General features: G+C 37.4%; 1 protein-coding gene across 1 annotated transcript; it reads right to left on the bottom strand.

The window, feature by feature from the left end:
• Positions 1-7,031: 7,031 nt before the first annotated feature.
• LOC130743444 (UDP-glycosyltransferase 79B3-like) lies at positions 7,032-8,483 on the bottom strand. The gene has a single exon (XM_057595698.1). It carries the CDS (start codon positions 8,481-8,483, stop codon positions 7,032-7,034), a length of 1,452 nt encoding a protein of 483 aa, XP_057451681.1.
• Positions 8,484-11,229: the final 2,746 nt, after the last annotated feature.

Genomic DNA, 11,229 nt, shown 5'->3' with positions numbered 1-11,229 from the left:
TAAATTTAATGAAATAAATTTTGGAGGCACCGAAATAGATGTGAAAATTAATTTTAAGGACTAAAACCTGTGTTTTTTTTTCAGGTACCATTTTAGATTTATTTATATAAATCAGGGACAAAAACATATTTAACCCTAAATCAATTAATAAATGAAATTTAAAAAATTCAACAAATTTATCTTAAATGTGATTGGTCCACCTAGACAATGGGTTATTTAACCCAAATTTTACCATGGGTCATTTAGACAACCCAATTTTCACCTAATTTTCTAAGATATTGCTTCTTCATAGTTAAGCGAGCGGGTATTAAAAATCCAGTACAACTGTTATGCTTTTATGGTACGAGACTTTAAAACCCGACACATATAAAAGCACATTTATTTCTCAGTCTTATCCATGATACAACTTAAAAAAAATATACTTGGGCAACTTAAGTTCCCAAAATACAAATAAAATTGTACTAGATTTTAAAAAGAATTGTAGTATAAATTAACATCACTATGATTAGGGTTCAATGATATATGGGGGAGGGAGAGTGGTGGAGAGGAGGTGGAGGAAGAGAGTGGTGGTGATCGGTGGGGAGAAGATTTGGTGGCCATGGCGGTGGTTGTGACAGAGGGCAAGGAGGCTGTGGAAGAATTCAGGGGTAGGGTACTATTGATTATTTGGTTTGGGCCAAACTAAAACAAAAAAAAAAAGCACGTAATTGGTTCAAGAGGGGTCATTTTGAGGTTGTGCAATCTTATACAATATTTTGTTTGTATATTAGGAGACTATAAAAAAAAGAGTTTAAGAGTATGTTTGATTTCTGTTTTTAAAAACTAAAAATAAAAAAAAAACTTAAAAACTTGTTCGATATACGCGTTATTCACGTGGGCTTGTACTGCCACATGTGTTCTAAGCAACTCTCAGCAACTTTTGCATATTTCGCTCTAACCACAAGTTCTTAACTTTGACTTATCAGCACTATTTATCTGGTCCCACCACACCACATTATTTTTATTTTTATTTTCATAAAACAATAAAATAAAAAATTATAAAGTAATAAAGCATTTAGATGAGAGAGAATTTTTTTTATGCTAAGAACTCATAAAGTAAAATTGCTTAAATAAGAACTGGTTCTTATTTTTAAAAACTAAAAACTTCACATCAGTCATGCTGAATAACCTAGTTCTTAGTACTTAATTTAAGAATTCACATCAAAAAACTAGTATCGAAGATGCTCTAAGTGTTTTAATACCATTGTTCCAAAAACAGTTTCAGTTTTTTAGCTTTTAGAACAAAAAATAGAGAACAACTAAAATAAAATATTTTTTTTTAATATGTTTTTTTTTTCAGTTTTGGTTTTTTATTTCAAAACTCGGGACAAACACGGAGAACAACTTTTCATTTGAAATCCTATGATTCTACATGGGGCAAGTGACTTCTTTTTGGTCTTGTGGTTGAAATCGTGATCCTATAATTGAAGTATATAAAATGAGGTATATCTTTTGGTGGAAAATATTTAATTCAGACCAAGGTGAAGTTAGATAACATGTTGAAAAGTCAATGAATTATTTGGTAGATTTTTTTTTTAAATGGGGCGTGTATATGTTAATAAGTTGGTTGCATTTAACTAAAATATGTAATTAAGTGGGTTGATATAGTAGTTCACCACTTCGTCTCTTATTTTTTTGGTGACAATTGGAAATTAAAACAACTTCGTCTCTTATTTAAGTGATTGAGAGTTTGATTTCTAACGAATGAAAAAAAACTTATTAGTCAGCCTCCTACATTTAATGTGCATATAGTAAAACGAGAGATTAATCTCACAATAATTAACTACAGAGATACATGGTTAAAAAAAATTAACTGAAAGATATTATTTTGAAAGAGATAGAGTATATTTCTCTTTTAATTTAATAAATTCATAACTAAAAAACTATTCAATCAAACAAGTTTTCCAATTTATAATTTTCGAAACATGCTTTAAAATCAAATTTACCAGACAGATTTTTTGTGTGTTTTTATTCTCAAAACAGTTTTCAAAATAGAATAATTAAACAGGTTTTTTATTTACTTTCTTCTCAAAAACAATTTTATAAAATTGACTTATGAAACAGTTTTCAAAAATAATAAAATAAAAACAGAATCAAACAGGTCTTAAGTGTCTATAAATCAAAGACACCTTTATTTAACACAAATTTAATGCAAACAAGTACTTCATTTCATGCTACACCTCTACGCATATACGATTCATTCACATTTATTTTATTTTTCACTCCATTACAAGTTCATGTTTTTTTCTTATATCTCTCTTCTTAGTTAAAGATATCTCTCATAACATATTTCCACTTTTGATTAGTGTGAATGAATCATATATATGTTAGATGTATTGAGTTTGGGCCTTGTAAGCTTGGTAGTATGGGCTGCTCAAAGGCCCATTTAGTTGTTGGGTATGGTTTTGTTAGTATTGTGTATGTACTGTATAAATACTTGTATTGTTAGTTGAATGATATGAAATTCAGTTTACAGAGAAATCACTTTTCATTGAGTTTGCTTTGTGAGTCTTTCTACAATTGGTATCAGAGCTCCGTAAGGGGCCTGAACCAGAAAACCGCAGTTTTCGTTTGAGTGTAGTGAAGTCCAGAAGGAAGGTGATAACGTGAAGGAAGAAGAATTTCATCATCAGAAGGAAGAGAAGGAGGGTGCGCAAGGAAGAAGAACGTTCATGGCAGAATCGAAGGAATCGAACTTTCTTCAACCTTCGGTACCGAAATTCGATGGCTTCTATGATCATTGGGCCATGCTTATGGAGAATTTGCTGAGATCAAAGGAGTATTGGGGGCTGATTGAAGGAGGAGTGCCGGCTCTGCAACCAAATCCAACCCCTGAACAAACCAAGACTCATGAGGATCTGAAGCTGAAGGATCTCAAGGCCAAGAATTACTTGTTTCAGGCCATTGAGAGAAGCATTATGGAGACAATCTTGTGCAAAGATACAGCAAAAGACATCTGGGATTCGATGAGGATGAAGTATCAGGGTTCTAGCAAGGTGAAGAGGGCTCAACTGCAAGCTCTCAGGCGTGAATTTGAGGTTCTTGGCATGAAAGAAGGTGAGTCTGTCAATGATTACTTTGCAAGAACCTTAGTAATTGTGAATAAGATGAAGATTCAAGGTGAATCTGTGACAGAGACCATGATTGTAGAGAAAATCTTGAGGTCAATGACCGAAAGATTTAACTATGTTGTGTGCTCTATTGAGGAATCCAACAATGTGGATACCGTCACTGTTGATCAGTTGCAAAGTAGTCTCTTGGTTCATGAGCAGAGGATGAAAGGCTATAAATAAGAGGAACAAGCCTTGAAGGTGACTAATTCTGGTGGTAGAACAGGAGGAAGGGGCAGAGGAAGATTTGGCAGAACTGGTAGAGGGAGAGGAAGAAACTCCTTCAATAAAGAGAATATGGAATGCTACAGATGTCACAAACTGGGTCATCTTCAGTATGAATGTCCAAGCTGGGAAGAAAGTGCCAACTATGCAGAAATGAACGATGATGAAGAAGAGCTATTGCTAATGGCACATACAGATGCAGAAGAAGAATCCACTAAAGGCAAAGTATGGTTCTTGGATTCTGGATGTAGCAATCATATGTGTGGAACTAAGGAATGGTTTCATGATCTTGATGAAGATTTTACCACAACTGTCAAACTGAGAGATGATTCCAGAATGCTTGTGAAAGGGAAAGGAAGTGTTAAATTGCAAGTGGGAGGATTAAACCAAGTCATAACTGAGGTTTACTTTATCCCTGATCTGAAGAATAATTTGCTAAGTGTAGGACAATTGCAACAAAGAGGTCTCAGCATTAGCTTTCAAGGAGGATGGTGCAGGGTTTATCATCCTGCAAAGGGTCTCATTATGCAGTCAAAAATGTCCTCAAATAGGATGTTTGCTATCTTAGCAAGTGTACTCACTCCCAGTTGCTACAAGGTGACTCAAGATGATGTTACTAATCTCTGGCACAGGAGATATGGACACTTGGGGTTTAGTGGACTCAAGATCTTATCTCAGAAAACTATGGTCAAAGGATTACCCAAACTAGAAGCATCAAGCAAAGTGTGTGATAGTTGCTGCAAAGGAAAACAACATAGAGACCCTTTTCCACAACAGAGTACTTGGAGGGCACATAAGAAGTTGCAACTGATTCACTCAGATATATGTGGACCTATTCAGCCTGAATCAAACAGCAACAAGAGGTATTTTATCACCTTTATTGATGATTTCAGTAGGAAAGCATGGGTATATTTTCTGTCAGAAAAATCAGCTGCTCTAGATACCTTTAAGAAATTTAAGGCTGTTGTTGAGAATGAATGTGATAAAGCCATAGGGTGTTTAAGAACTGATAGAGGTGGGGAGTTCACCTCTACAGAATTTACTGAGTTCTGCAATCAAAGTGGCATCAAAAGGCAGCTGACAGCAGCATATACCCCACAGCAGAATGGGGTAGCTGAAAGGAAGAATCGTACTATAATGAACATGGTAAGGAGCATGTTAGTTGAGAAGAATGTTCCAAAAATGTTCTGGCCAGAAGCTGTGAATTGGGCTGTATACATACAGAATAGGAGTCCAACAGTGGCAGTGAAAAACATGACACCAGAGGAGAGTTGGAGTGTGGTGAAACCCTCTGTGCATTTCTTCAGAATTTTTGGTTGCACTGCTCATGTGCATGCCCCTGGAGTCCACAAGAAAAAACTTGACAGTAGAAGCATCAAATGTGTCCTACTTGGAGTGAGTGAAGAGTCCAAGGCATATAGGTTGTTTGATCCTTTACAGCAAAGGATCATCACAAGTAGAGATGTGGTGTTTGATGAGGAGAATAAATGGGATTGGAGTGGTGAAAAAGAGAGTAGCAGTGACTTAGTGGACCTTGGAGAGGAGGAAAAAAGAAATGATCAGGTTGCTCAGGTTGCTCCAATTGCAAACCAATCTGATCAAACTATGGAAGTATCTTCAATACAAGCAGCAGCTACCTCAAATTCAACACAAGCAGAACAAGCAGCAGCAACTACCTCAACTCCCTGTAGAGCTATTGATAGTACAGTTTCTTCTGAAATGCAAGGCACTGGGGAAGGAAGAAGTGCAAGGGGAAAGAGAAATGTAACTCAACCAAATTGGATGAGGGAATTTGTGAGTGGTGAAGAACTTGATAGTGAGGAGGAAGGATTCAGTTTTTCTGTTCTTTGTTCCTCAACTGATCCTGTCTCATTTCAAGAGGCAGTGGGAGATGAGAAGTGGAGGACTACTATGGATAATGAAATTGAGGCTATTGAGAGGAACAAAACTTGGGATTTAGTTCCTTTACCAGCTGGTTCCAAGAGCATTGGTGTTAAGTGGATCTACAAGACTAAGTACAATGAGAAAGGAGAGATTGAGAAGCATAAAGCAAGACTAGTTGCTAAAGGGTATGCACAACAATATGGAATTGATTTTACTGAAGTGTTTGCCCCTGTAGCAAGATGGGACACAATTAGAACAATTCTAGCTGTTGCTGCCATAAGAGGGTGGAGTGTTTTTCAGCTGGATGTGAAGAGTGCCTTTCTACATGGGGAGATTGGTGAAACTGTATATGTGGACCAGCCTTTAGGATATCAGAAAAAGGGTGAGGAGGACAAAGTGTACAAGCTCAAGAAAGCGTTGTATGGTTTGAAGCAAGCTCCAAGAGCTTGGTATAGTAAGATTGAGTCTTACTTTCTCAAGGAAGAATTCACTAAATGTCCCTCTAAACACACATTGTTTGTTAAGAATGGCAATGATGGTAAGTTGTTAATTGTGAGTGTGTATGTAGATGATCTGATTTTTACTGGTAATAGTGTCTACATGTTTGAAGAATTTAAGAAGTCTATGGAAAGGGAGTTTGCCATGAGTGATCTGGGGAAGATGAGCTACTTTCTAGGGGTAGAAGTTGTGCATAATTCCAGAGGTATATTCATAAGCCAAGGAAAGTATGCCAAAGAAGTACTTGAGAGGTTTGGCATGAGTAACAGCACACCTGTTCATAACCCTGTGGTGCCTGGGAGCAAATTGTCAAAGCAAGGATGTGGAATAGAGGTTGATTCTACTGAGTACAAGCAGATGGTGGGAAGCCTAATGTACCTTACTGCCACTAGACCAGATCTTATGTTTGCAGTGAGTTTGGTGAGCAGGTATATGGAGAAGCCTACAATGCAACATCTTCAAGCTGTGAAGAGAATAATGAGATACTTGAAGGGAACTAGTGAACTGGAAATTTTTTATGACAGAAGAGGTGAAGGGAATCTCATAGCATTCACTGATTCTGATTATGCAGGGGATCTTGATGACAGAAGGAGCACTTCAGGATATGTCTTCCTTCTTGGAACTGGTCCTGTTGCTTGGTCCTCCAAGAAACAGGCAGTGGTAAGTCTCTCTACCACTGAAGCAGAATTTATTGCTGCTGCCTCATGTGCCTGTCAGTGCATATGGTTGAGAAGGATCTTAGACAAACTTGGCTTTACTCAAAGCAAGTGTTCTAGGATTTTCTGTGATAATAGCTCAGCCATTAAGTTGTCCAAGAATCCTGTGTTACATGGTCGAAGCAAACACATAGATGTGAGATATCACTTCCTCAGAGATCTTGTCAAGGAAGGAAAAATAGAGTTGGTTCATTGCAGCAGTGAAGAGCAAGTCTCAGACATTATGACCAAGGCCCTGAAAGTTGCTACATTTGTGAAGCTAAGGAATGAACTAGGAGTGTGTAGTCTTGCTAAGTAAACTGAAACTACTTGTAGTATTTTCAGTTTAAGGGAGAGTGTTAGATGTATTGAGTTTGGGCCTTGTAAGCTTGGTAGTATGGGCTGCTCAAAGGCCCATTTAGTTGTTGGGTATGGTTTTGTTAGTATTGTGTATGTACTGTATAAATACTTGTATTGTTAGTTGAATGATATGAAATTCAGTTTACAGAGAAATCACTTTTCATTGAGTTTGCTTTGTGAGTCTTTCTACAATATACTTGTCTTATTTGAAAGCATTGAATTAATTAATGACTTTGGACGGTAGCTCTTGATGAAGCTCTTGAACAAACCTATCGATGTAACCATTTAATACCTTTGGACACCAACCCCTTTCCTTCCACGTGGCCTGGTTGTTTTTCAGTCTGGCACCCAACTCACTACCTTCCTCCATCACCGACTTAATGGCTTCACTCAATCCCTCTTTGGAAACCCACCCATCATCTTCCCCTCTTTCCACCGCAACTGCCACTTCCAGCTCATCAACAACCAACTTGGAATTCATCACTTGGTCAGCCATGTGCGGGACCACCACCATCTGCTTGTCAAATATCAAAGACTCCCACATCGAACCATGCCCACAATGACTCACAAAGCACCCCACTGAACCATGCTTCAAGATCAACGACCGTGGGACCCACCCTCTCGAAACCATTCCCCTTCCCTTCACCCTCTCTTCAAACCCCTCCGGCAACGCCTCATCAACGGTTGCGCAACCTTCCGGAGCCTTCAGAGCCACCAAAAATGGAAAACCTGAAATCTCTAACCCTAGCAGTATCTCTTGGAATTGGGCCTTTCCCAATATTACCTGTGACCCAAATGCACAGTACACAACGGGTCCAAGTCCAAGCCCAAGCCCAAGCCCAAGCCCATCGAGCCACTTGGCCCAACGTTCTTCTAACTCTTCTCCCTCAGCCTCTTCAGATAAAACTGGCCCAGTTAAAAGAACATTCTTATGATATTGAATTGCTATGTAGTCGCAGAAACAACCTTCAACCTCTGTGGTTGTTTTGATTGCAATGGCATCACATTCTCTCAAACCCGTTGTAGTACGGTCGTAAAGTGTAACTCCACCTTCTCCAAATGGAATAGAAGCGAACATCTGTTGTTCTGCTTCGTAGCGGCGAAGGACTAGTTTTGAGTTTGAGGAGGAAGGGTACCCTGGCGGTGGTTGGCTCATGTCCTCCACCGTGAGGGGTCTGTCCTTGGGAATAATCTTTGCAGGTACGAATGACATAGCCATGCTCATTGCGGAAACAACATGGTAGCAGATTGTTTTGATACCAAGTTTTTTAGCGGCTTCTGGCACCCAATACGCGACGTCGAATAACACAAAGTGAGGTTTTGTTGATTTCATTACTTGCTCCACTTGGTTACGTGTTTTGTCCATGGCTACGACTAGAAGGTGGTTCAGGGAAAGGGGGATCTCGGAAGCAGTTTCGGTGCCGAGAGGAAGGCCATCCACGTTTGGAACGGTGATGATGTGGAAGGTGATGAGGTTTGGATAACGGTTCAGGTGGTGCAGTGCGAGTCGTGCTTTGTTTGGTAGCAAAAATGTGATCTTGTGGCCTCTTTTTGCTAACTCATTGGCGAGGTGGACGTAAGGAGTCATATGACCCATCGCAAACCATGGAAACATGGCTATGTGAAGCTTGGAGTTGGAGGAGGAGGTGTTTTTGCTTGCTACTGGAGCCATTCTGGTAGAGAAGTACTACAAGTGCTCGCTTTCTTAAGTGGATGAATATGGAGAAAGCTACCAAGTACCGCCATATATAGTAATGTAGTATATACTACATATAGAACAGTTTGTGGTTGGTTTCGCATAAAATATGTTTTAAAAAATGGCCTATTCCTTGCTGCCATGTGACAGATTGTGTGGTCCAGATTTTTGCTGCACGGGGTCCTTGCGGGAGAGGATCCTAATCCTATATTCACACCTCACTTTTCTTACGATTCATTTTTACCTTGTTTTTCTTCTTGCCTTTCACCACTGACCCTATTGAATCATATATTATACTACTCATTTTTCTCACTTCATCCATATATCTTTCTAAAGGTGTGAACAAACAATAATTTAAAATTTATTTCATTTCTGATCCAAGGGTTAGTTTGGTGTGATTTTTATGAGTGATGATATATACACACCTCACTTTCTCTTCCATCTCATTTCCACCTATTTTTCTTCCTATCTCTCTCTGCATTTCCTGTCACATCACATATCATATCACTAATTTCTCTCTCATTCCTTCACTACCTCCCAAGGTGGAGGTGGAAATGATTGGTGAATAAAACATTATTGGATTTTTATTCGTTCCAACACAATTTAAATTTTAAACCGTGAAAATAATTGCTCAAGACCGCTTTAAAGTTTAAACAGTTAAACAACAGCCGGTGGGTTAGAGTCTTAGAGAGCTACTCCCTCCGTTCCTAATCTTTTGTTGTTTTAACTTTTGGCCTAAATTCCAAAACTTTTGTTGTTTTACAAATCCAATGCATTTTTTCTCAATTTATTCTATATATACCCTCATTTAATACTATACCTCTCACCTACCACCTCTTATTTTCACCAATCAAAATCATAACAAATTTCTTAACCAATAACTATTATTCTCTCTCTTCACTATAAGAGAACATTAAATAGAGATGTTTATGTCAACAAATATATCAATGATTGCACTCTTAAACAATGTGCATAACCTTAAACAACAAAAGATCAGGAACGGAGGGAGTATTATTGATGGACCCCTATTAATTATCAACCCATATAAATCCAGGGCCTTTAATGTCTGATGAATTATTACATCGAGTAAAGTGAAGTCGCTTTCATATAATTGTGATTGATAAAATTGAATTTAAAAAACAATTCTATTTTGAAAAGATGTAGAAATTAATTAAGTATTAAAAAATGAACATTGTTTAAATAAATAAAAGACAAATCACTTTTATAAATGAAGTTTCATAGTGGGTAATATTATAAATAAACACTTGACATGTTTTCTAAACAATCTTCCGATGAATCAAAAACATGATTTCTAAACACACTTTATAAAATTTGAAAACACATTTTTCTTTGACTGAAAAATACTTAAATAGAACGACTGACAACGACACATGTTAGAATGCGTGCTAGTTGCGAGCACACTTACTTTTTATGGAAAGGAAAAAGAATGGTAACCAAACGGGCTCAAATGTAATGTTTGGTGACGTAGTAGAACATGGCAGAAAAGAAAGAAACATAATGTAAAAAATGAAATGGGACGATAGTGTTTCTTGTACTATGTTGATAACTCCAAGTCATTAGAACATAACCACCAGTGGCGGAGCCACCGTCCGGCGACCCTGGGCGCTTGCCTGGGCTCCCGAGCTTGGCTCCGTTAGCAAAAATAGTTGAGTGGGAGGGGTGTGGGAGGAAGGAGGAGGGATTTCTAGGCAACTGAAACTGATTTTGGCCATGAGATTTGAGGGAGGGGCGTGTAGGTGGGAGGAAGGTGAAAACTGAAAAGGAAATTGGAGAAGATAACCTGGTCTGCACCACACGCACCGACAGGGCGCGTGAGGATCCTGGGACGCGGAGAGAGAAAGAGATAAGGTTGTTGGGTGAGCCACGTGTTGGCTTCTGATTCGTTTTCTGGATTTTTATCATCTTAATATTTTGAACTCAATTATTTCATTGTAAAAAAAAAAATTTGGAAAAAATATTTTAACCAAAATTCATGATTTTTTTTCCTCTATAAATAAAGACTTGGTTCGTTTGATTTGGACACAGAAAAAAAAAACCAAGTTTTTCACTATTATTATTATCTTTCTATTAGCCTTGCATTTTAAGTTAAGGAAATAAAATAAATTATTGTCTATATTTAAAAAAAATTAAATTGTTAAGTGTTTAATATTTTTAATTAATTTAAATCGATAATTGTAATTTTATGTAAATCATAAAAATAAAAATATAAAATTAAATAAAAATATGAAATAAAAAAGTGGTGGGGTAGGGTGTTGGTGTTGAATGAAAAATCATTGGAGTGGGTAAAAGTTGAATGAGTATTGAATTGGAGAGAGAAAATGATGTGGAGTGTTGAGAAGAGAAAAAGTGGTGTTGAGGGTGTTGAACCATTGTAAATGGTCTTATTGATTACTTTACTTTACTCAATGCCTTGCATTCTAACAGGTGGCAGGGCACTTATTTCATATTTTATGCTTTTTTTTTTGTCAAAATATCTTATGCATTGCTTTGTAGCTTCAGTTTTTTTCTCCTCGTTTGTATTTGACACTTTGGGCCTTGGCTTTTTTTTTTAAATGAAATACTTCATTAATTGATAAAAAAAAAAGGACAAGCCTAGATTGAGCAACCAAAAATATTTATTCAAAATGCTTAGACAATGAAAGCATTGTTTCTTGAGTTTATTTTGACGTATCATCAACCAATTAGATTTCAAAGGTTTATC

Source organism: Lotus japonicus, chromosome 3 (assembly GCF_012489685.1).
Source record: "Lotus japonicus ecotype B-129 chromosome 3, LjGifu_v1.2".
NCBI lineage: Eukaryota > Viridiplantae > Streptophyta > Magnoliopsida > Fabales > Fabaceae > Lotus > Lotus japonicus.
The sequence above is the reverse complement of the archived record's forward strand: the minus strand, read 5'-3'. Positions and strand labels throughout refer to the sequence as shown.

Bases quoted from the DNA above. Each gene is read 5' to 3' on its own strand.
- LOC130743444 (XM_057595698.1), bottom strand. From the start codon at position 8,483: ATGGCTCCAGTAGCAAGCAAAAACACCTCCTCCTCCAACTCCAAGCTT.